The sequence below is a fragment of the Choloepus didactylus genome, chromosome 23 (genome assembly GCF_015220235.1).
Source record: "Choloepus didactylus isolate mChoDid1 chromosome 23, mChoDid1.pri, whole genome shotgun sequence".
NCBI lineage: Eukaryota > Metazoa > Chordata > Mammalia > Pilosa > Megalonychidae > Choloepus > Choloepus didactylus.
Window position 1 is genome coordinate 16,553,873 of NC_051329.1, and position 26,583 is coordinate 16,580,455.

General features: G+C 47.6%; 1 protein-coding gene across 1 annotated transcript in view; it reads right to left on the reverse strand.

Moving 5' to 3' along the window:
- Positions 1-408: 408 nt before the first annotated feature.
- Positions 409-26,583, reverse strand: part of KSR2 (kinase suppressor of ras 2) — a 427,972-nt gene continuing 401,797 nt past the window's right edge. Inside the window, exons 15-19 of the mRNA XM_037817062.1 lie at positions 14,330-14,426; positions 13,140-13,273; positions 6,347-6,478; positions 1,649-1,778; positions 409-546 (exon numbers count right to left, since the gene is read on the reverse strand). Of these exons, the coding sequence (XP_037672990.1) occupies positions 409-546; positions 1,649-1,778; positions 6,347-6,478; positions 13,140-13,273; positions 14,330-14,426 (631 nt within the window). The remainder of the gene's footprint in view (positions 547-1,648; positions 1,779-6,346; positions 6,479-13,139; positions 13,274-14,329; positions 14,427-26,583) is intronic.

A 26,583-nucleotide genomic window follows, 5' to 3' on the forward strand; every position in this document is an offset into this window, starting at 1 on the left:
TTCATGTGCAGGAGAATGCTGGAAGCCAAGGGCTACTGTGATGGGGTCAAGTGCTGGCTCAGGAGGGAGAGTACCTGAAAGCCAGGCCCCACCAAGGGGTGCCCTGGACACCTGGCACCTGGGCTTGGCTGGTTCAGGGTACCACCTCTCCACGTGAGGCTCAGACTCACTGGGCATCAGCCTTCATCGGGAAGAGAGAGGCAATGAGCTGGTCACAGGACCTTGGCCCTGTAGGACCGGCTCTAGGACCCAAGTCCCAGAGCAGATTGCACTGAACAGAAAACCTGGTAGGGAAGGGTGGTGTCTGGAGGGTGGGTGCATGGAAAGGACACGGTTAGCGGAGGAAAGCAAAAAAGGTGGCAAAGGCCAGAAGACAACGGCCATGGGGAGAGATGCTGGGGGAAAAACCTACTCTGCAGACTTCCAGAAATGTCCAGGGTGAGACAGGCGGCGGTTTCGCTTTGGCAGTTTCTCCAGCATGTCCATGAGCTTGGTGAAGGTAGGTCTCTCTTCTTGTTCAAAGGCCCAGCAGAAGAGAAGAATGTCCTACAAGAAACCAACATGTGGGGATTGAACATAAATGGTGACTTCCTGAATTGCTCCTTGGCATCTCACTGGGTTTGCCCATTTGTCTACATCCATCTGCTCCCTTTCCATGTTCCTCCATCACCCATTCACCCATCCAACCATACAAATTCACTCACTCAGCCTTCATCTGTAACCTAACCACCCACCCATCCATCTATCCATCTATCAATCTATCTATCCACCGACCCACACACCCATCCATCTATCCATCTCTCCATACAACCATCCACCCCCCACCCATCCATCTATCCATCTATCCATCTATCTATCCAGCGACCCACACACCCATCCACCCACCCATCCTTCCTTCCTTCTACTCATCCATTTTCTAAGCCCATATAACAAACTAGTAGGCCCTGTGCTACAAGGCCTGAGATACATCGAGAGCAGTAATTTTTCCCAAGGAGATTCTTAGACTTCCTCCTAAAAGGGACAGAGAAAAGGGAATCCTGAGCTCTCCATTCACACTCCAATACTTTAAATGCCCTTTAAAGCCATGGAAGAGAAAGGCTACCTTTAGTAATCTCCTCCCTAAGAAAGGATACCTAGAGGCAGGTATTCCTTAACTAAGCATACTGGGTAATTACTTCCTTCCTGTCTGTCTTCTGATCAAAAGAGAGGATTCTTCCTGCTGTGTTTTAGAGGAAGATTGTTAATTTATATTCCGGCTTCTCTGTTTCTGTCTATCTTGTTCTGAATTGAGTAATACCGTAAAAATTTTTATACAGATGCAAATCATTAATAGTGGTGACATTTTAATAAATACCCTTGAACAAATCAAGAAAAGAAGGATTCATTAGTTTTACCTGATGACTATCTAGTTCTAAGAAAATTGTATACAAGTGTTACTATGCCTCCTGGTGGTAGGCATCTGAATTGCAGGCATAGTGCAGCGGCCTTGCCTTCTAAGCACCAAACCATTATCTGACAAGGCTGCTGGGCATGCTTGTTTGTCACCTTCTGGGAAAGCATTCGTAACCTTAACATGTAAAAACGAAGACCCAGGACTGTGTCTGCTTTTCCTCTTGTCTCCCAGACCTGGCACTATCCCGTTACTTACTGAGATTTCTTTTCCCATGCCGATCTGGCTGAGGTTGGGTTTCATGCCTGTGCCCATTTGCCAGATGATTGCCTCTGCTGGTTGAGTCTTGAAAGGCCACTCCCTGGCATGGAGCTCATACCAGATGGTGCTGTTGGCAGACATTGTTAAAGGAGTGTTCGTGTGATGTGTCACTCATGACACTGTACCTTCTCCCCAACACACACACAGCCAGCCAGCCTCCTGGCTAACCAATCTGTTTCTGGCTTCTTCGCCACAGGGTTGGTGTTTCGCCACGTGTGGGTCACACTTAAGAGCTCTCTTGGTGTTTTAGAAGTCTTGCTTATCCCAGGATATGCAACTCTGGAGCCTGAATTAAACCGAATCAAAACCTAGACCCTGGATTGTTTAATATAATGTGGATAGAATCTCTGACCCTGTACTTGTAATTCTAGGAAACCACTATAAGGAAATAATCAGGGATATAAACAAAAATTCATGTACAAGGATGTTCTATGCAGCATTATGTAAAATATTGAAAAAAGTGGAAATAACACAGTGGTTCAATAATGGAATTGGTGAGAGACATTATGGTAAATGCATAAAATTAAATGTAATACCATACTGCTATCAAATATTTCAAAGAGATTTGGCTGACATAAAAAGCTCAACATAACCTTAAGTGAAAAAAAGCAGGACACAAGATTGTATATAAGGTATGAGGTTACTCTTTATAAAACCAATATATATATATGGACAAAAGAATAAGAGAAACAGTAAAATGTTCATAATGCCTAACTTGGTGATAGAATTACAAGTGTTTTTTTTTTTTTTTCCTTTTATTCTTGTGCATGTTTTCTAAGTATGAACCATCCTGTGGATAGCAGAAAAAAAAAAAAGATTTGATCATCAGACTGACTCAGATTCAAGTTCTGATTCTACTTTATACTAGTAGTGTGACCGTGGGCAGGTCATTCCCCTTCTCTGAGCCTGGATTTTCTTTACTGCCACGTGAGAAGGATGACAAAATTACAGTGGGAGAATATTTATCTGAAATATTGAAATCTGAACAATGCAATGAAGGAATTAATCTGGAAGGATTTACTATGTTGTCGTTTGTTTTATGAATCATGACACTGTAATGATGGGTGAATGGATTGCCCCAGTGAGCAGCCTGTGGCTCTGGATGGTGCGATCCGCTGGGCTGTGTGGGGTGTGGACGGCAGGGAGGACGGTGGGGGTGAACACGGGGGCTGGGACATCGCTGAGCTGGACCTTGGGGACAGAGTACAGGTCTCTGAGAACAACATTCCCTGACTCAGGAAGTATCTGGAACAATCCTCAGAAATGACTTTTCCTCTAATGTGAGATAATTAGTCAAATTTGCTTTAAAGAAAATTAAAAGCTCTGTTATCCTCTTTACTGATCAGAGGACTGTGTCAAACCAGCTCTGCCTAGGGTTTCACATAGCAGCCAGCATCTTCTCTCTGCCTGCCAACCTCAGACCTCTGGTGAGTGGAGGGGGTTGGTGCTCAGGTGTTGGGGTGTTGGGTTGGATGGTCAGGAAGTTCTGAAGAGGAGACGTTAGATGATGATAGTTATAGTCATAATAATACGTTGAATTTTCACTCTGTGTTAGACACTATTCTAAGCCCTTTGCATGTATTATTCTTATGGTGGAAGATGATCCTATTATTCCCATTTTACAGGTGAGCAAACTGAGGCTCAAGGACGTTACACATCTTACCCTAGATCACACAGCAGATAAGAGGTGCAGCTGGGACTTGAACCCAGGCCACATGACTGTAGAATTGTGCACTGGCTGCTCTGCTGTAGGGAAGGGCACACTCCCTCCCACCCAAGGGTTCTTTGTAATCAGGGCAGTGAACATTTTGGAGGGCAACCCCATAGCTGATGACTGGCACTTGGTGAAGGTAGCGTGGCAGCCTTCAGGCACTGCTCAGCATGTCAGGTGTGTGCCCTGTGCTGAATGCTTTATAGATGTTGTCTCACTCAACCCCTAGAACACCTCAGCGGGTTTTCATATCCTCGGTTTACCATTGAGGAAAGTAAGGGCTTTGAGTGGCAAAGTGACTCTCCAGCCCAGTGGGCTCATTGGTTAAAAGCTCCAATTCTGGAGTGAGGAGGCCACCAGTTCGAGCCCCAGCTCCACCACTAACCACTATTAGCAAGTCACTGCACCTTTCTGAACCTCCATTTCTTCATCTGTCAACTAGGAACAACACCATCTGTCAACTGGGACAACCCTCTGCTTCAGAAGTTGCTTGGGGAGATTCAATGAGAGTGTGCATGTAAAAAGCTGAAGGCAGCACACGACATACTTTAAAAAGTTTACTTCTGTTCTAAGTCCCACCAGAGCATGAGGTTCCCAAGCAACAAAATGCACCTAATTGGTTATAAACCAGGAGCTCTGGGTCCTTCAGAATGCTACAGAAATACCAGGAATAAAAGCCTCATTAAAACTTCCAGTCAAACCCAACTTTCAAGAGAAACTTTTTTTTAATTGCTGAAGATTAAAGATCCACTGGAAAACCAATTACTTATTGGAGTACATTTTGTTAATTACCTTTCTTTTTCCTTTTGCTAAATGTACACTAAGATATACTGACTTAATTATTGCAATTTGGTTTCAAATAACGATATCTAAGTAGATAGAATCTCAGGCATAAACTAATCAGGGCAAGTGACAGCTTCTAAAGGGCCCAAGCAACAGCCAGCCATTGAGAATCCTGAGCCACCAGATGACGCCCCTGCTGGGAATTACAGGGAGGACGTGGCGGGGGTGCTTTTCACTCTCTAACGTCTCTCAGTGCGGACAAGTCTAATTGCACACCTCTGCGGGCACGCGATGTTCCCCAAAACCTCCCCTAGGCCTCACAACTACGCCACAGACGAGGTAGGAGGACAAGGATGAGCATGGCCACCCGAGAGATGGGGGCCTGGAAGCTTCCCCAGCTGCCTCCTCTCAGGGCCCTCTGCTCTGCTCCTTGGGGCTATGCCCTTGGACCTCTTCTCCCCCTACGCACACCTCCAGGGACATCTTGTCCTCTCTCATGGCTGCAGTTACCATCTATTTGCTCACAAGTCCTAAACGTCTCTTCCCCAAACTCCAGCTGTGTAGGTTCAGTTGCCTTTTGGTGGTTCCGTTGACAATCTCCAAGGGAGCTCAAACGCAGTGTCCAAACCATCCTTCCTGCCTTCTTTCCATTCCCAACCCTGCCTGATCTCCAGGCGAGTGGCACCACCCGCCCCCCAGATTCTTAAGGTAGGAATCCGGACACCACCCACATTCGATCCATCATCAAGCCCTGTCACTCCTCGCCACCCCTAAACTCTTCTTGGGTCCATTCCCAAGTGTCCACATCCACTTTCCAATCCACTGGATTGGTCACCCAGCCTCAATCCTGTCCGTTATCTACAAAGCAGCCAGTGTGAGCCTCCTAAAACTCAAAATAGAATAACACCTAAATGCCACCAACGGCTCCCTAGTGCCCTCAAGCTGAAGTGAAAACTGAAGGACTGGCCCCGTTTCCATCTCCAGTCTCTCAGTTCACCACCTCCAGTCTCACTTTGTCCAGAATCCCCACCATCAGCTGCCTGCCGCACCCCCATGTGCTCGTCCATGGCAGGCAACTGGTTCTCTATTATCCCTGGGCTTCAGCACACGTTCCTTCTATCTGGAACACTGCACTCTACCTTCCCCTGGCCTACTTGTATTAAATCTTTAGCTTTAGCTCAGGAGTTACCTCCTCCTGGAAGCCCTCTCAGACCTTCCAGATTGAACTTGGTCCCTTCTTTATTTTCATGGTCCTGTGTTTCTCTCCAGCATAGTATTTGTTGTGCCTTACTAAAACCGTTTACTTGCTGTCTTCAAATATTTGAAATAAAATAGGTACCCATCCTATGGTGATTTAAAAATATGTCCTCAAATTCTTTGATACGCCTCCTTGCAAAAGGGAGAGTTTAATTCCCCTTCCTTTGAGAATAGGCTGGATTTGGTGACTCATATCTAATAAACAAAATATGGCAGAAGTGATAGGTAATTTCTGAGACCAGGTTATAAAAGGCAACACACTTTCTTCCTTGCTGTGTCTCAGATTGCTCATTATGGGGGAAGCTAGTGGTGAGGTCACCAAGCAGCTCAGGGAGGCCCGTATGGTGAGAAACGGAGACCTCCTGCCAACAGCCATGTGAGGGGGGCACCTTGGAAGGAGAACCCTCCAGCCCCAGTTAAACCTTCAGATGACGGCAACCCCAGATGACATCTTGATGTAATCTGATCCAGAACCACCCAGCTAAACTGTTCCCACATGCCTGACCACAGAAACTCGATATAATAAATATATGCTGTAGTAAGCCACTAAATTTTGGTGATTTGTTATGCAGCAGTAGGTAAGTAATACAAGACCAAATCTGGCACAGTCCTAGTACAGCGTAGACACCAGTAAATATCTACTGAATGAATGAATGAATGAATGAGTCAGTTAACTTGTCATGTTCACGTAAACAGATACCCGGCCTGGAGGTTGGCTAGTGTTACTCTTTCTACTACACCCCATTCAGATATCCCAGTCTCACCCAGAAATCCAGCCACCCTTCAGACAGGTGCACTGTCCCAAAAAGCAGAGAAAGAAGGTTTGGGAAGCGCCCCTCTGCCCCAGGCTGTGGCTCTCGGAAGGCCAGGAGGGGCCTGCTTACCCGAGTGCAAAGACATCAGAGTGCTTGGAGAAGGGGAGCTTGTCCTCCTCTGTGTCGGGAGATAGCTGGCGGATGATCTCTGGCGCCAGGTGGCAGAGCCAGCCATTCTGGATGCGCAGTTTGTCCTCCCGCCTGGAGAAGGAAAACACAGAGCGAGCCAATCCCACTTCAGCCCCATTTCACAGCCAAGAGAGGACCAGTTCCCAGGCTCCCTGGAGCCACATGCTGGCTTGCTTTCTTTCCCACATTGGGTACTGCCCGACCTTCTACTTTAGGTGCAGTGATGTCCAATAGAACTTTCTGTGATGGTAGAAATGTTCTTCATCTGTGCCGTCCAATATGGCAGCCACTAGCCACTGTGGCTATGGAGCATTTGAAATGTGGCTAGTGCACCTCAGGAACTGAACTTGCAATTACATTTAATTTGAATGACAGTTAGATTCAAAATAGCCACATGTGGCCAGTAGCTACCTCATTGGACAGCACAGCTCCAGACTATTATTTACTAAAAATAGATCTTTATTTTTACTTAAATACATTTCAATAGGCCATATTTCATCATGGCCACAAATATAAACTAGTACTTTTCTAATATGTATCAAAATTAAAATGAAAACCATATGTCCACATCCCCTGTAAAATCCTGTCAGACCATACTTCCAGAAATGCTGGGTAGAGGCTCCAGGAGTTTGGAGTTCAGGGCTCCAGCACTGCTCCCTCAGTCACGAGACGGGTGGGGCATCACCATCAGCCTCCCAGACCTGCGGTTCTCTGAGATGCTTTTCTTTGCTCTTCCATGTCACACGTGAAAGCAGCAACCATACAGCTGTCCTCAAATTTTGGCAGAACCCACAACAAGGGTTGTGGGAAAGTAAGTAAAGCTGAGCCATCACTGTGATTGCCATGTTTCTCGGTTGAATTGTCTCTTCCCCAAAAGATATGTTGGGGCTTCACTCCCAGTCCCTTGGACTGGACCTTATTTGGAAGCGGGGTCACTACAGACGGGATGAGCGAGATGAGGGCATCGGGATCAGGGAGGGCACTGACTCCAACACGCCTGGTGCACTTAGAAGAAGAGGAGAAGAGACAGAGACAAGAGCAGGGAGGAGACCCTGTGATGGAGGCAGAGCTTGAAGTGAGGCAGCTACAAGCCAGGGAAGGCCAGGATGGCCAACAAACCACCAGAGGTTGGAAGAGGCATGGAAGAATCCTCTCCTACAGGTTTCAGAGGGAGATGACCCTGCCTACACCTTGATTTCAGACTTGTAGCTCCCAGAACTGGGAGACAATACGCTTCTGTTCTCTTAGGACATCCAGTTGGTGGTAATTTGTTATGGCCACCTTTGGAGATGAAGATACCCCCAAACCCTTCATTGTGTTTCGACAGGGGCTCACCCCACATGCACCACCCCAGGCACTGGCTGTCCCCCTACCTCCTGCACCCCCATACTGGAAGCAGACCAGAATACACGTGAGGGAAAGCAATGTGGTCGGAAGGCCACCATTGCCATTTGTTCTCAGTTAGGCTTTAGCAATCGGCACAATCAACATTTGGGCCAGATAGTTCTTTGTTGTGGGGGGCTGTCCTATGCAATATAAGATGTTCAGCAGCATGCCGGCCCTCTCCCCACCAGATGACAGTAGAACCCCCACCTCTGGCTGTGACAACCAACAACGTCTCCAGACATTGCCAAAGGGCCCCTGGGGGAGAAATTGCCCAAGTTGAGAACCACTTTCTAATTTATGTAAAACGAGGAAATGGTCTTAAACTTGAGTGTTTCACCATTAGTACCATCCGACTTGCTGAAGTAACACGCCCCTGTGCTCTCCACAGTGGACCCGAGAACATGTCCTCTGCTGGAAAAGAGGACCCAAACCCGTTAGCAAACCTTTGAGGGTCAAATGAGATCTTGCTTTTAGAACTAGGGAGAGCTGCAGGGGTTTAAGGACCAATCTGTTGCACACTAGCTGTGTGACCCTGAACAAGTCTAGGCCTCCATTTGCTCATCTGCATTAATTTATACTTGCAAGGATTAAATATACACTACTGCAAGGATTAAACTGAGATCAGCATGGCACAGGGCTACGTCAGTTGCCAGAGCCAAGGATTACTCTGAGGACTCAGAAATGGAGTTGAGCCCAGGTACCGAAGAAAGAACATCCTGTGAGGAAGAGGGGTCTGGGCATGGGTCAGTCAACAGAGCCCTGGCACAAGGGGCTGCTGGTGTGGGAGACTGTGGCTGTCCAAAGGCAGATTCCCCTTTCCCCTTTTCCCACCCCCTTCCAGACGCCCATGCGGCTTCCTCCTGCCTCAGTGGATCGGTGGAGGGCTGGGGTTGCAGGGGTGGGGGGCCACACAATCACTACCAGCTTGGGGCAGGTGTGGGCACATGCCCGGGAGGTGGCTGGGAGCCAGACCTGGGGCCCAGGTGCCCGGAGTGCCCTGTTCCCTTGGTGATGGGCCCCCTGGTGACGGACCCCAATCATCTTCATTATGGTTATTATTATGATGAATAACAGCCTGTGGAAGCCAGCACGATAGCACAGGCATCTTAAATGACACCTTTTCCCCGACGATGGCAGAGCAGCTGTAGCTGTGGATGCTCTGCACAGGCTCCGGGGGAAGCCAGCTGATTGCCCCCTGCTGTGCCCGAGGCCAGGAAGGCAAGCAACTCCTGCTGAGTGCCTACTGTATGCCAGCCCCCGATGGGGTGCACATCACTCCTGGTCTACGGATGAGAAACAGAGGCTCGGAACTCTTAAGTAAGTTGCCCGAAGTCGCAGAGGTCAGAAGTGACAGAGCTAAGATTGGTTTGATCCCAAGTCTCAGAAACCCCGAGCCCCAATTCTTACGCTGCTTCCTGAATAAATAGCACCCCTAAGGAGCAAAGGTCTGAACTAAGCCCTTTTCATCTCTGTCTCATTTAATCTTCAAAACAACCCTCTGAGGTAAGAACTATTGTTTCCTACTCCCAGCTGAGGCTCAAATGTTTGTTAAATTAAAAAGAAAAAGTGTCTGTTTTCTGTTACAAGCAAACCCTCACTAAATAACTCCCCAGTAAATGACTGATGGAAGGCACGTGGAGCCTCTGCTTCTGGCCATGCCTGACGCCTGGGCAGCAAACCCCTTGTGCTGGTTTGGATGTATTATGTCCCCCAAAATGCCATGTTCTTTGATGCAATCTTGGGGGGCAGATGTATTAGTGTTGATTACGTTGGAATCCTTTGATTGTTTCCATGGAGATGTGACTCAATCACCTGGGCAAGATCTTTGATTAGATAATTTCCATGGAAGTGGAATTAAATCACTGGAGTCTTATAAAAAGAGCTCACAGACAGAAGGAGCTCAGAGCAGCTGTAGCTTAGACAGACATTTTGGAGACGGCTGTTAAAAGCAGAATTTTGCTGACACTTTGCTCTGGAGAAGCTGAGAGGACAAAACGCCCCAAGAGCAACATTTTGACAAATGCACAGGAGCCGAGAGAGGAGCTGAACACAACCCGGGATCAGCAGATGCCAGCCATGTGCCTTCCCAGCTAACAAAGGTTTTCCAGATGCCACTGGCCTTCCTTCGGTGAAGATATACTTGTGTTGATGCCTTAACTTGGACATTTTCATGGCCTCCAGACTGTAAATTTGTAACCAAATAAACCCCCTTTATAAAAGCCAATCCATTTCTGGTATTTTGCATAATGGCAGCATTAGCAAATCAGAACACCCCTCTCTCTATTCCTATAACTCGGCCCAAGTGCTGCCAATTGGCCCCTCGATGCACCAGTTTGGGGGGTGTCCCCTGGTCTCTGGCTGTTGTCCTGCGGATTCCAGTCTGCATTTTGGTGCTTCCTGAGCTGCCTTAGTGACCCGCTTGGCTAATAGAATGTGGTGGAAGGGCTGTTTGAGGGCTTCTGAGGCTGGTTCATAAGGAGACCTGTGAATGCTCACTCTAGGGGAAGCCAGCTGCTGAATAAGGCATCTGGTTACCCCGAGACCACCATGCCGTGAGGAAGCCCAATCATGCTCGAGGAGAGGTTGCATCAAGAGGGAAAGGGAGACAAAGAAAGGTGGGGGGGTGGAACAAGAAGCCTGACCAGCCCCCAGTGTTCCAGTCATCCCAGTACAGGCATATAAATAAAGAAGACTTCAGTTGATTCAACCCCAGCCAAAATCTGACTGCACCTACACAAGAGCCTGAGTGTGAATGCTTAGCCTAGCCCAGTCAACCCCCAGAACCAGGCAGAAAAATAATAACTTGTTGTTTGAAGCCACTGCATTTGGGGATGCTTTGTTACGCAGTTGTAGATAACTGGAACAGGGATGAAAGCATGGGAGCCACTGAGGACTCCTCATGGGTCTCCCACGTGGACTTCTTGTTGGGAGTTGTTGCCAACGGCTCCCCAGCCTTGCCCCTCACTGCCTGGGGCTGTGCTGACAACCAGGCTGTGGCAGGGGCAGCCACCTTGCCCGTGAACTCCCTTCCTGGATGATGTCTGGCTTCCATGAATGAGCCAAAGGAAAGGATGCCCAAGGCACACCGTCTCCTTTTCTGCCTCTTCTCCCATGGCTTTAGCAAACCAAGAGTCCACAGGAAGGAAATCAGAAGCCCTGGCCCCGAGGGGAAAGGGAGAGAGTGTGGACAAGCCAGCAGGAAGAAAGAATCTTCTATTTTATAAAGAGCCCAGACCCAAGTTAAAGAAAACATCTGCTCGGCCTCCTTTTGTTGGGACACAAATACTTGGGTTCAGGAGCAATGTTACCTTCTGAGCCCCGTGCCCCTAGCTGGGGGGCCCTGGGTACCCGGGGAGAATAAAACTCCCTGTTGGAGAACCTGGACTTAACTCCTGGCTTGTTGGGTTCTGATTGGAAGGACTCTGTTCACTGCCTACTGATTTTCTTATCTTGGGTGCTGAGGGTATTTTTGTAGGTTGCTGTGAATCCTTTCGGGGTGGAATGAAATCTGTAAAAGAAACTTAAGTTCCTATTAACTGCATCACACACAAATGGCTGGGTGAAGTTTTGGCCAATTTTGGATGGTTTGATTAAACTCAAGGTATTATATAGCGCACAGAAAGCTAAAATTCATTAGGGGGGCGGGGGGCCCTAGGGTGTTCCTCAGAGAAATCACTGCTTCCCCAAGGCAGCTGAAACTGAAGTTAAATGAGGCTGCCTTTTGGGGGAGATGTGCCATATGTTATAAGAAGCATGATTAGAGCAAAGCAGGGGTTTCAAGTGTGTGTGTGTGTGCATGCGCAAGTGTTTGCATATACATACACTCCAAATTAAAAGTCACAAGGGTAGACCTTCCGAGTAACCGATTGTTTATTTGGGATCAAGCTGTTTTTCACATAGTCAACGCGACATGGCTTGCTTTAGGATGAGTGGCGGCTGAGAGTTAATTACTTAAAAATGGTTAATGATTCTCCCATGTGATACTGGGGAGGTAAATGCAAATTAATAATAATTATAACAACTCATTTGTCGAGTGCTTAATATGCACTAGGCAATGCACTAGATGCTTAGCTGTGTGTTGCCTCATTTAATCTTCCCACGGGCCCTGGGAGGGAGCAAATCAAGCCCATCAGTCTTCTTGCAGATGAGGAAACCGGAGCTCAGAGAAGTTGCCCGACTCAATTAAAGTCACAGTCAATAAGTGGCAGAGCCAAGCTGGACCTCAGGGGGGTGTCTGACTTTAAGTCCCTTGCTCTTAAACCCCTGGGCTGGACTAATTCATTCATTCAGAAAAAAATTTTTTTTCAACAGATGAATTTTATTGCCTTTTTCAAACATCATCAATGGGTCTGGCATCTTGTCGTTTCCATACTGGACAACTCTTAGATCTTCATTGTCAGTCTGCTGAACTGTTCCTTTTTCAGAGACACAGATAGCATCCAAAATTTTTCTGATGTCCTTGTTTTTAAGTATTGTGGCTTGCTGAATCCAAGCAGCTGAATTTGATACAAGTTCAATGTCATTTCCTTCAAGAATTAACTCATCTTTCTGGGCTTGAGATACTGAACAAGCAATGCCTGCCCTCATCTGACCCTCCATATATATTTTTCACCCAAGAAATTTTGGAATTCAATGAGAGGCCCACTCTCCTGAATAATGACATCAATGGGGACATGAGCAGATGCTGACTTTGTGTTGTAATGGAGGCCCAGTGTAGGACCCGTGATCGTGTTCTGTCCGTGGCCAGAGAGAGTCAACGGTTGCCAGCTCCTTTCTATTGCCCCACCATGTGTCAACCCGAAGCCTCTTCTTTTTCTTCCCAGGGAGACTGAGCTCCTCACTGATGAGACTGAAGTCCCTCCGCAGGGTTCCTCTGTAGCCCTTCACAATAATTGCACATCCCGTCAGCATCATGTCGACATTTCCGGGACTGTCGACAGTCTGGTTGCTGAGAATGGTCTTCATTCTCACAGCAGATGTGGCAGAGAGGTCATAAGAAAATTTGGGGCAATGGTTCTCTGGGGATCCCAACTTCCAGGTGTGTATTTGGGTAAGGGGAGAGCCCTCGAGTCAAATCCAAGAGTAAGGGCTTGGTTGAATTTGGTGATGCTCGGTGTCCAATAACACACACTCAAAGGTGGCATTTGCAAGACAGGTGAGCAAGGTGTGGCCCCAAAGGAAATCAGACCATGCCTTGGGCACCCACTATCAACACAGCAGCCTCGCTGTCAGCTCAGTGGCCTCAAGCTCTACACTGGGTCCGGGTCTCTATGGCCATTTGGGATGCTTCCCACACCCTGAATGTCACCTGTCAGGAATCCCTCTGGGCCCTTCCACCACCTCTTACCTGCCGGCCTGCAGCACCCCGGAGATGCTGAAGAGCCCAAAGTCCGTGATCACCACTTTGCCATTGTCATAGAAGACATTCTTTGACTTCAGGTCCTTGTGAAGGATTCCCTTGGCGTGCAGGTAGCCCATGCCCTGTAAGAAGCAAGGGGAAAGGTCGTTGTCAGAGCAAACCTGTGCACTCGCTGCCATCATGACTTGGGTTCACACTCCCAGTCTTGCAGTCTTGCCTCCCAGTAAGACCAGGTCAATAGCTGCAGAGCCTGGGGACCAGCCATTAAGGCTTGAAGGTGGGGTGAGAATTTGGCTCTGGGAGAAGGCATGTCAATGTGAACAGGTAGGGTCCCCAAGCCACAAATCTGCCACCACCCTCACACCATTGCAAGACCACCTCCATCGAGCTCTTCTGCTTCCTGAAAATGGGCAAATGTCCTCAGAGTGAACAGGTTGGGAACCAAAACTGGGAGGAGGCTCCCAGAAAAAGGAATTCCCCCAACCATCTTCCCCCATGCCTCCTTTTAAGAATAACTACTCCATGGGAGACCCTCTCCTTAACCTAATCCTAATCCATGCCACTGCTGAGGGCACATCGAGTTTACCAACAGATGTATTGACCCGATCATCAGGAATGTGGAGAAGAGTCTACTGGAAGTCTTTGTAGCCTAGCTCAAGGGTGGAAGTGTAGATTTTTTTTCCTCTATGAGCAGTTGCATTTTTAATTTCTTTTTTGGCATAGTCCTAGCATTTCCAATAGGAAATAAAAAGGCTGAGTACAACTGACTAATGAGGCACCTACCAGAAAACACAGGATGTTCCTGTTCATTTTAATCCCAAACATCACCCAATGAATTGATGTTTCTCTAGCAGCCATGGAAAGAGATGGCTTGCACTCCTAGGAATTCAAGGGTGCAAGAAGTAAGGAATCTTAAGAAGGAGAGCTGAGTGGCCATACGTGCCCTTGGCCCTGGTCCTTGTGCACGTTGTAGTACTCTGGTGATGAGGCCCAGATGGAAGGAAGCCAAGTTTTGGTGGTTCGTTCCTAAATACCTTGGCAAAATTCTTATACACAGCCTGGTATTTTTCAGGCTAAGTCTAATTTCTCTTAAGCCCAGCCCATGAGTCTGCGGGGCTTTCCAGGAGGGGAATGGCTCTTTCTGAGGTTCCGAGAGGAGCCCCCTGAGCCTACGGTACCTTCACAATTTCTTGGGCAATCTGTCTTGTTTTGTTGACATCCAAGACGATCTTGGCATCCCTGACCACAGAATAGAGTGTCCGTCCTTTACAGAGACTGAAAAACAAAAGGACGAGTTACATGACAGACAGTGGTTAAGATGAGGACAACCTATAACAGTGAGGAAAAAATAAAAATTAATAGAGTGGAGCAGCCACTGTCATGCCTGTGAGACAATGGTCCTGGAACCTGACCTCGGATCTGGTTCTGGGACATGGGCCTGGGAGGAAGTTCTTTTGGATTCTTCTGGACCTTCCTTCACCACCTTCATGGTACCTGAGGATACCCACAGCATCTAGCCTCATCTAGAAATGGGTTCACCAAATTCAGTCTACCCCAGCATCACACAGGTGGAGAGCTGTGCATAAACCAACAACTTCTGGGGCCCTCAGACACCACTCAGACAGCTCTCGATGGCCACTTGTCCCAGCTGTTTCCACTTGCTATGCGTCTCTGTGGTGTGGGGACCGTGATGTGGACCAGCAAAACGATGGCTGATGTGTGCTAAGTGCCATCAGCAAATGACACATTCAAGCCGTTACACAGGGGTGTGTAAACACCAATTATATTATCCAAAAAAGAGACGCGAGTCTAGATAGAGGGTTTTTCAAACTATTTCCAGCCTTATTGAGTTAATTTAAAGGACCAGTGGTTTAAGATGAATGACAGGATGAAAAAGGACATAATGCTGTGAAAATAGCATTTCTCATTTAGTTGTCAACATGCTCATCTGTCCATGTCCTCAGCAGGGAGCCCCAGTCCTGGCACACACAGAGCAGGCACTTGGCAGTCGTTGAATGAACGAGTTAATGAATGAATGAAGGAGTGAATGAATGAATTCTAGATTCACCATAGCATCCCCAGCCTCTAACACCATGTCTGGCTCATAGTATCGAAAGTTGGATGAAAGAAGAAAGAACTTCATTATGAAAATTAATTTCCCATCTCCTTCAGAATAACAGCTTGGGTTTTCTTTTTCTTTTAATCTGCAACTTTATTGCCTAAATCCTCTTGGCATTTTATTCATTCAGTGGGCATTTATTGAGCCCTTGCTGCATACTAGGAATTTGCCACCATTGAATTTCCTGGTGGTTGAAGCACTGACTCTGATATCAAAAGGATCTCAGCTGATATCAAAAGAGCCCCAGCTCTGTTCCTTACTAACAACGTGCCCTTGGATGGGTCACTGAATCTTAGTCTCCTCACCTACAAAAGGAAACTAAGGATAGCTACCTTGCAGCATTAGAATGAGGATTGAGTGAGACGGGGAGTTTGGAAGAATGCCTGGCCCTGGTGTGAAGGGAGCTCGGTGGTTAGGAGCCCAGGATTCCAGAGTCAGAGTCCACGGGTGGGAATCCTGCTCTGTCATATAGTGGCTGTGTGACCGTAGGTAGGTGAGTTCCCTTCTCTGAGTCTCAGTTTCATGATCTGTAAAACAGGGCCAACAGTTCCTGCCTTATGGAGTTGTTAGGAGAGTATATAAACAACTCTCTGAGCTTAACACATACTATGTACTCATGCAATGCTGGTTATTATGAGAAGTAGTAAGTGATCAACAAAATGGTGAACATATACATTTGTGCAACTATATATGATCTATTTATACTACTGTATCTATCTACTTATCTACCCATCTGTCCATATTCATCCATCCATATCCATCCTTATCCATCCATCCATCTCCATCCATCCGTATCTGTCCATATCCATCCATCCATATCTATCCATTCATATCATCCATCCATCCATCCCCATCCATCCATATCCAACCATCCATCCATATCTATCTATATGCATCCATCCATCTCCATCCACATCTATCCATTCATACCCATCCATCCATATCCACCCACATTTATCCAGCCATTTTCATCCATATCCATCAACCCATATCATCCATCCATATCTATCCATCATCCATCCATATCCATCCACTTCCATCCATATCCATCAATATCTATCCATATCCATCCTTCCATCCATATCCATCAATATCCATCCATCCATATCCATCCAGATCTATCCATATCTATCCACATCCATCCATCCATCCTCCCACCCACGCACCCACTCATCCAAAGTGCTACCTATAACCACCCCTGATCTTTCACTAAGATTTGTTTCTTCACCTGCTTAAGGTGAGATTCCAGGGGCAGATGACTCATAAAGAGTCAGATTAACCTGCCCAAGACCATCCCATAGATCAGCAGGAGGCAGCCTGAGATGACTCACAGTTGCCCCCCATTGCGGCTCAGGGGCAGTGTGTGTGCTGTGGCTGCTGGAGGAGAGGAGGCAGGAGGGTGGGCTGTGCAGCCAATTAAACCGTGCTGGCATTTACATATCCGAGATGGCAGAGACCACGGGTGGATTCCCTCCCCCTGGATATTTCGTTCCTGAACAGACACCTACGCTCATTACAGGCCCAAGAAAATACTGTCCCCACTGCAGACAGCCAAGCAAATAATTGCAACAGGCTCCAAGCTGCCCAGAGTCTCCCACTCAGGGTAGCAGCGAGAGAATCGCAGGCTTTCAGTCTCTATCCTTCATCTTCTTCCCCTGCTCACATCTTCCCTTCTAGCAGCAGCTGCTAAAGTCTTTGCTTCCCTCCCTACCCTGTGAACCTCTGGAGCGGCTGGAGAAACTAACACTGCCTAGTGGGACAGAGACTGGTCTAGCCACTTTGGAAGCCTACTCAGGACATCCAAAGGTACGCAGCAGGATGGTGACAGCAGCTCATTCTTAACAGTCGGTTCAAACTGGAAGCAACCCTAATGTTCACCAACATAAAAATGGATAAATTGTGATATATCCATACAATAAAATATATTCACACTGTCTAGTAAAATAAAGGACACACTACCACAAACTGCAAAACATATGGATGAAGCGCATGTCCATAATACTGAAAGAAACCAGACACACAAGACTGAATGATTCTACTTATATAAAATACAGAAGCAGACAAAGCTAGTGGAGAGCCTTGGTAGGGAATGGCTAGAAGGGGTTTGAGAGGAATGGGGGGCTGGTGATGTTGTTGTTGTCTGGGGGACGGTTATGTGGGTGAAAATTCAACGGGTTGTGCTCTGATGATCTGGACACTGTGGTAGGCAGGCTATCCTTCAAAAGAAAGTTTCCTTTAAAGAACTCAGCATGGAAACAGTGACCTATTAGTAAATGGAGCTGAAATTTCAAAGAAAAACTAAACCAAAACCTATATCCAAGGTATCAATTTATGAACCCTTTGAGTGGCTCTAAAGGGGAAATTTTGCAGAGGAGCTGGGGGTCTGGGCCAGGCTGTCCCCGCCCCGGTGTGTGTCGGTGGGTAAGCTGGCGAGCAGGTACAGGGCCAAGGCTGAGCTCTAGGGCAGGGCTGGCAGCAGGCAGGCGTCCAGGGTGGCTGAGGTTAGGACAGTCTGAGCAAGTGAGTTGAAGCATCCGAGCCTCTAATTTCTTATGGCTAAGAATAGTGCCCTAGGAGCGGCTTGTGGGATAAGGGTGAAGGTGGGAAGGGGCTGAGGATGCAGGTTCACGGAGCAGGTGTTCGGGACTCGTGTCACCTCCTCGGATCTTCTGGGCAACACCACCAGGGACACACGGTCACTCCCATCCTACAAGTGAGGATGCGGAGATGCAGAGAGGTTGAGGAACCTGTTCGAGGACACACAGCATGATGGCAGCCTGTTCCTGATTCCCCTGCCGTCTTCTCCCCTGCTGTGTGGGTGCCCAGGGATTAGAGACAATTCTCAGGCCACCAGGGAGGGGCAGAGCAGCCGAGCCGTGCTCCTGATCAGGGCACAGCCTCTGCGTCTGTAACAGTGGGTGTGGTAGGATCATCACAACAATCAAAGCTCACGAATCCAGAGCACTTGCTGGGGGGCAGGCCCAGCCTAAGCACAAGAGCCCCATGAGGAGGCGTCATTGGTGCACTTCATTGATTCCAAGAGGCCCATTCTGCACATTTTTGCATCTTTGAAATCAGAGTGTGTCTTGCCATCTACAGCAGGCCATAGTTTAATCAAGCAGCATCCTTTTTCCTTCTTTGTGCTACATAAAATAAATGGTGTATATTCCAACTGATTTCACCTTAGATTTGATGAAATGTGGTTTCAGCCCCATTTTATAGATGAGGGAACCGAGACTCAGAGGGACCACATAACTTAGCCTGGGTTACTGAGTGATGGAGCTGGGATTTGAACCCAGGCAGCCTGACTCTGGAGCTTGGGTTGTTAACCCCCACCCTTTGCCTCTGAACATTTTTCTCTGAGATTCTGAGTACCTGGCATGGCGCAGACGCTCAGTAAATGGTATCTGTGATGCCACTTCCACCTTCACCTACGGCAACAAAGATTAATGAGGCTTCCCGTCCTCAGGAGCAGAATCAGTCTGGAGGTCAGTAGAGGATGTTTTATTGTGGCTCAAGGATATATTTAGTGCCTCTCTAACTTCCAAGGCAGTAGGTACATACCACACACATACACACGCGCGTGCGTGCACACACACACCCCTCTACCTCACTATATATCTCTCGGCAAAAAAGGATCATGTTCCTCCCAGAAGAAGAGCAAAGAGCAAAGAGCAAAGTGCTGGAATTTCCATCTTATCTTCCCAGCCCCAGGTGGCCCAGCAAGCGTTTTGGCCAAAATTGTGCTGCCTAGAAGGGGGCTTGTGAGAAATGGATTGGGATAAAACTGTCTATCGGATTTATCTCTGAGGGCCCCCATCCAAACTGGCTCACTCAGCCAAGCCAGCGGCTGGGACCCAGGAGGCCCGTGACAGCCACTTCCTTTGCCTCCTCTAAACTCCTCACCTCTGAGCCCAGGGATCCAGCCCAGTTCTGCCCTGGCCAATGTCATGACCTTTGCACTTGCTCTTTCCTTGTCCCGTTGTGCTCTCCCCACCGGTTCTCAAAAGCCTCCCTGGGCCGCCACAAATAGGACCCTGTCCCCTTCCCCAGCAGGTCCCTGCAGCCTCACAAACTCTATATCTGTAGCGTTTGTCACAGTTGTATTCATAAATATGTGGGCTGGAGTCTTTGATTAAAGGTTATCTCCCGCTCCAGACTGTAAGCTCTTTGAGGGCAGGGTTGAGATCTGTCTGATTCATGCTGTACCCCAACACACAAACTACAAACCTGTGCTGAACAATGAGCAAATGGACAGCGAGTCCTGTGGGCTGCCTCACATGGGCAAACAACCTCTTCCTGTACTCTAAGGAGTGAGATCCCCACCGCACACCACAACCAATCAAACAGGAACCATGTCCTGGGGGGCTGTATCTTCACTGGTCCTTGCTTATTTGCTCATGGGTTTGTTGTGGGAGGTCTAAGGAGCTCTAGAGGTGGCCCAGTTTGAGTGAAACAAAAGGTCCATTCAGGATGAGTGTGTTGGGTCCTCGGACATGTTTGGCCAGCCTGCAGCATGTTTCAAATAATCCTAAGTTTGAATGCCCCTGGACAGGGTGTGTGCAATCTCCTCTGCCATGGGCCCTGTTACTCTGCAATGTGTTATACCTGGTCTATTTCCTGCATTTACATCACCTGCCCAGACCCTGCAGGTGTTTAAGTTCTAGGCCATTGGCTGACAGACTGGAGTGTGTATCCGAATCACCTGGAAGGCTTGTTAAACCACAGAGGGCTGGGACTGACCCCCGGAGGCACTCAAGGGGCCTGAGGTAGGGCCTGAGAATTTGCATTTCTAATAGGCTCTCAGGTGATGCTGATGATGGTAGTTCTGCAACCACAGTCTGAGAACCACTGCACAAGGTCAATTGCTCCTTTTACAGATGGAGAAACTGAGGCTCTGAGATAACGAGGTAATTTCAAAATCCATTCAGTGAGTGACAATATGCACCTGGCAGGGTCTAGGTACAAGAGCTACAGGAACAAACAAGACAGATCTGGTCCCTCCTCTCAGGGGGCTGACTCTCTAGTTGAGAAGGCGGGCCAAAAAAGCAAGTGAGCAAATAAATGAGAAGTTCAGAGAAGCACAGGTGTCCTGAAGTGAAGAAACAGATTCATTGGCCAGAGCCTGGATGGGATGTGGGGGCTTCTTTAGCTCAGGTGGTCAGGGCAAGTCCCCTTGGGGAGGTGACTTTATGCTGAAAGCTGAATAAAGAAAGAAGCCAGCTGTGCGAAAATCAGGTGTGGGGCGGGGGGGTTTGGGATTCTGGGTGGAAGGACCAGCCAGTGCAAAGGCCCTGGGGTGGTACAAAGTGCAGCTTGCTGGAGCAACCCCAAGAGCATCCCCTCCCCCAGTGCCTGCCACCCTCCAAATTAAAGAAACAGCTGGATGGAAATGTCCCCAGTTCAGCCTAATTTGAACTCCCAAGGTAGTTGGTTTAAAAGTCGGTTGTTACTTTTAAAACACGCAGGCTGTCAGAAAGAATTTATAACCTTTCTGCTGCTCACTGGCTTCTAAGCATTCCCCCACTTCTCAAAACTCACATAATGTCCTCGACTCTCCCCCAACCTTTCGGCAAATAAATCACACCGTGCAAGACAAGGTGCGCGCTCCATCAAAATCCAGCTGCAGGCAATTGCCAACATCCGAGTTGTTCATGAGTCTAATGCCAAATATATTAAACCTTGAGACTCTGGGGTTTTATTATTAAAAAATGCCAGGTTAGCCTCATATAAAAATGGGAAGTGCCAGAAAGCAAGTGAGAAATGCCAGCTGTTTTCCACCTGCTTAACCCAATGTGCGTCCGGGAAATGAAGAGTAATAGAGTCGCATTAAGTAAGGGGGTGGCGAGGGCTTGCGGCCCAGCCAGACAGCGAGAAAGATGACAGCGACTCTCCTGGCATCAAAATATTCAAAGCGGGAGCCCAGTCGCCCACGAGAGCAGGGCCTGCCCCCCCCTTCCTCCTCCAGCGTTTGATGTAGCTCAGAGCAGTGGAGGGGAAAGAAGACTAGACCCTGCATCGTGCTTTGTTCTCTCTTCCATAGCTGGATCTGATTTTGCGAAGCCAAGAGGCCAGGGATTGGAGGCTTGGGGCCCCTCAAAGGCTGCAAGCTGGGAGGTGTCCCATCCCGGGGTGACATTCTGCTCTCTCTGGTCTTGTGTTTTGCAGGGAGGCAGTATTCCAAGCAGGGAGGCATGGTCTTCCCACTCGCTACAGGGAGAACTGCAGGGAAACGGTGGCCCGGCCACTTCCCCTGGCTCTCGTCTGCCACGTGGTCCAGCCACGGCTGGGGATCTGCCCTTCTTGACAGTGTCCGAAGACATCTAAGGACATCCTCCCCGCCCAGCCCTGCCTAATATTTTCTGAACATCTTCCAGGAGTCAGACCAGATCCCTCATTTTGTATCCTCCACATTTCAATCATTTCACAACCACCTTGAGATTTTTGCCAGATCGGCAACTTGTATTAGTTGTCATTTGCAAATGGTTTTCTTTAAATATACCGCATTTGAAAAATAAATGTGTTTTAAAAGGAAATCTTCTATCACCATCTTCTGTTATGACCAGGAAGAAAGTCAGAAACTTTAGCCCCAAATAAATGTAAAAATAAATACAATGTAATACAATACAATGTGAATGTATACATGCAGGGTAAACAAAAATAAATACAATAGCAAGACAATTACACTGAAAACAAACAGATTAAAAAGCAAATTTAAGTCCTAGGTTGACATTGTGACTGCCAAAGTCTGAGTTAAACACCCCTTTTTTAATTTAAAGAGAGAGAGAGAATGTTTAGGAATAGGGAATAAGGGTTAGAAATGTGTTAAAGACAAACACCAAACCGAGACTTTCTCCTTGCTGTCATGAGGAGGACAGAAAGAGAACTGAAGAGGAAAATAATTTTCTCCCTACATGAGTCACTGCTACCCAGGGCCCGTGGTACCTGGCCCACCCTCTGGGAAACCCTGACTTTATTTATCCCCCACACCAAGCAACCCCCATTCCCACCAAGTATTTAATGAACAGACACCATCGGCCAGATATGCGGGTGACAAGCAGACAGGGCCGGCTGCCTGCTCAGATGGAGTTGACATTCTGGTTGGGGAGATAGGCAATAAGCAACAAAATAATTGCGAGTTACAATCGGGACTATGGAGAAATAAAGATAGGGTTGGGGCAGAAAATAAAGGGATGCAGGAGGGTTGCATCCACTCATAGGGGGTTGGGTCATTATCTCAGGTGGGGACAAGGGGCCCCTTCCCACCACATTCAGGGTAAAGATTTTGGGCTGATCTGTGACAACGTCTAACCCAATGATTCTGTCTAATTCCTCCAGGAAGGGCAGGCATCATCTTGTTTGGGATGACAGCCATCTCCCGCAGGCCCCAGAGTGCCCAGCCCAGGGGCAGCATTTCCCAGGCTTGATCTCATTCAACACAAATGCTAACTCTCATAGGTTGGTAAGGATATACCCATTGTACAGATGAGGAAGCAGAGGCAATAACCCACCTTGCTAGGAGGATAAACTCCAGAATCAGAAGCACCTGGACTAAAATGCTGCCACTTCCTATCTGTGGGATCTTGGGAAAGTCACCTGGAATCTTTGGAACTTGGTGCTTTGTTAACTGGGAGGTGGGACGATCTGGTAAGAGGGGTATGTGTGTGATCGGTAAGTTCAGGTTTAATATCCACTGTGCAGCAATCCTTGGACACTGAACAAGATAAGATGACCATCTCCATTCATGAAACTTTCTCACACAGAGCACTAAACTGAGAACTTCTCCTGTGATCCTGCCGAGGAAGGGGACACTGTTTTACAAATGAGAAAATTCATGTGCAGGCAGGTTAAATAATCTGCCTGGGGTCCCAAAAGTCAGTGGGCAGTGGGGTCAGGATTGGAAAAAGGTGATTTGGTAAATGATTTGCCAAGCCCGACTCAGATGGCCTAACCTCTGAAAGCCCTCGTTTGTCCCAAGAGCTCAGCCGAGAGTCCCTTCCCCAGTTCTGGGCCTTTCTTTCCAGCTCCGAATTCAGGGCTAGGCTGTGTCTGTCGTCAGCATGTGATTGCTCCTTCTGTTTGGAAGTTCTCAGATGCCCACCCAGAGATAAGCAAGACAGAGAGGGAGTGTTAAGAGCGTTTTGATTTGTCCTTGCAGACCCAGTGGCCAGCTCATGGCTAGATGTGCCTGGGAAGAGATGCTCCTAAAATGCTTGTGGAATGAATGAATGGATGAATGAAGGAATAAATGAATCTTACCACTGCCCCTCTCAAGGTGAGGGTCCTGTTGTCCACTGAAGCAGGGGAGGGCTGTGGTCAGTGCCAAGACAGGTCTTCACCTGCTGTCTTAGGACATGAAACAGACTGGGAGCCAAACCCAGATCAAATTAGTAATGATGTTTCCGGCTTCTTGCCCATGCAATGTACCGTGAGGGGGCAGAATGGCAAACAGGCACCTGGCCTTGAGTCCAGGGCTGGATATCAAAATACTCTGAGTTCTTGCTATTTGCTTACCAGAGCCACATTATTTTTAACTGAACCATAAACTGTTCTTAAAATGTATACATAAACTACCTAATTTATATGCATTAAAAAGACTCCAAGTCGTTAGCAGGGCTATCTCTGGGTAGTGGAATTAGGAGCTTTACGGTATTTTTTTCTTGCTGCTTATCTCTGTTTTTTAGTTTTTCTCCAACAAACATGTATTACTTTTGTAAAAAGAGGAAAAAAAAGGAAGAAAGGAAAAAGCACCTCCGAGGCAGAATGAAATGAAAGCAGATACATATGTTTATTCTATAGACAGTTTGGAAAAAATTGAACTGATGAAAAACTGCAATGAGGAAATACTGTCCGCATGAAATCCCTGCTCGCGAAACTCCACTTTGCTTTGAAGACTCTCCAGCTACTACCGTTTGGGTATGGGAAGCAGTTCTGCTCCTTCCGTCTTCTGCCCAAGGTCTAGCACGTTCGGGGTACTGGTCAATGCTTACTGCTTACTCGAAAGCCCCAACACTCTCTCCCTGGAAAAGTTCAATCCCTAATGAGGAAGACAGTTTCTTATTTTATTTTGAAAAAGTAACTGCATGGCGGCCTCTTCCTCTCCCTGACTCCCTGCAAGAACCTCTACTCTGCATCCTAACAGAGCCTGCCCAGGCAGCCCCTGGGCACTAAATTAGCCGGAGAAATGTGCATCCAAGTGAGGAAAATCCCAAATTGCTCTATTATTACTTCCTTATGGACCACTGGTGTGGACAGGGCCACGGTGGGGGTGGGGGACTTACCTGACTCACTGCCACCACACACAGGATCACTATGGCTGGATCCAAAGCCACAGGTGTGACCCAGGTCTGTGCATGGGGACATGCACATGTGCACAGGTACATGTGTGCATCCTTGTTTTGGTGGATGCAAGTGTATGTGTGTGCCTTGCTCTCTGTGCATGTGTTTGCACACACTTGTTTCTGTATACACATGGACATGTGTATGTCCATTGGTGTGCATGTGTATGTGCATGAATGTAGGTACACGTGTGCATGCATGTTTACATGTGTAGTGGTGTATATGTGTGTCTTTGCATTTACGTGTACAGGTATGTGCGTTGAGGTGCATTTTTTTTTTTGGCTGGGATATCCTGTGATTGGAGCAGGGGGGAGCTTTGCAGGCGCACTTACATTGCCTGCAGAACTGGTCACAGCTGCCCCTTGCCACTCAGAACACACACCCCGGTACGCATTTGTTCTGGTCTCTAAAACGTTTCAATAGGAACATCAATTCTTTGTCCAAAAACAACAAGTTCAGAAAAATCCCAACTTACTTCTTCCTGTTGTGCTGAGGAGCTTAGGGATGGCAGATGGGGGTGGGGATGGACACACACACACACACACACACACACACACACACACACACGATTCCACAAACCTGTCAATTAGGGAAGGAATTTTCCCCTGCCTCTGCCTGCCTGACAGCACAGAGTGCTTCTGTTCTTTGCCCTCGAAGCTGGGTAGATAGAAGCTTGTCCATCAGGGGAATTTATGGAGGCAAGGGTGGGCAAGATAACTGGGAGGCAGATTATTGGAAGAAAAACAAACTACCATTTCATTACCCCAAGAGGACAGGAGAAAAATCTAGAGGCAGAGAGAAATAAATCCTTTGAGAAGGAGAAGGAGAAGGAGAAAAAAGAGTGGAGAGAAAAAAGAACTTTCAGGGGAGGCAGTAGTCAGTAAGAGGTTGGAATTTGGAGTCAGACAGAACTGGATTCTGGACCTAGTCGTGATACTATTTAGTGACGAGTCTTTGGGCAAGTTGCTTCACAAATGTAGGTGGACACACCAGAATCTACCTCATAGGTCTGGGAGGATTAAATTAGAAAACACTTGCATGGAAGAGACAAGATCACGTGTTCACCAAACCCTGCTCCATTTTGCTTCTTCCTGGGCACGTGGGATAATACATTTCCCAGTCTCCTTGCAGTTAGCAGGGCCATGTGGCTAGTTCTGGCCAATCAACACTTCCTGGCTGAGGTGGTGGAAAGCCTACTGCTGAATCTCCCCTTGTGCTTTGTGACACAAGACGATGTGGTGGAGCCAAGGCATTGGAATAGCCTAGATCCCCGCATAACTGCGTGGAAGAGAGCTGCCTTGGAGGACTGCCCAACCTAGAGCCGAATTTACAGGAGTGAGAAATAAGCTTCGTGAGTAAGCCACTGAGGTTTTAGAGTTGTTTGTTACTGCAGCATAAGCCTATCCTTACCTGACTAAAATAATATGTAAAGAAGTTACCTCCTGGAACAATAGAGAGCACTCAGTAAATATTGGCTATTATGCTCCATCAGTGGACAGCAAAATACAACACAGGTGAGGCCATGATGAGTGAATGGAAAGAGAAAGTGACAATAGCAAAATCAACAAAAATAAGATACTCTGCTAGGGTTAAACTTTTATAGTAAACCTCTCCAGGGAAACCAAAGTCTCTGGGGTGGGAGTTGTATATTCCTTGGTGTTAGAGAAGCTCAGTCCTTAGCTGAATGCACACTCACACCTCCACTTGGGTGTGTCCGGGCAGCACAGTGCTTTTAAAGACCCAATAGGCATATGGGAATCTGCTCGATGAGAATCAATATTTTTCATGTTTTTGTTAATAGCTTTCTCCTGCTTCTCACAGATAGAAAACAAGTCACCCCCGGGAAATGACCTTGCCCCTCGATTATTTAAAAACAGAAAATAAATGTCCAGGGAGATTAGAAACACAGGTTCTGTGCCCCGAAAGGTCATGGAACGATGTTGCCTCTTCGTGGGCAAGATGAAAACTCCATGT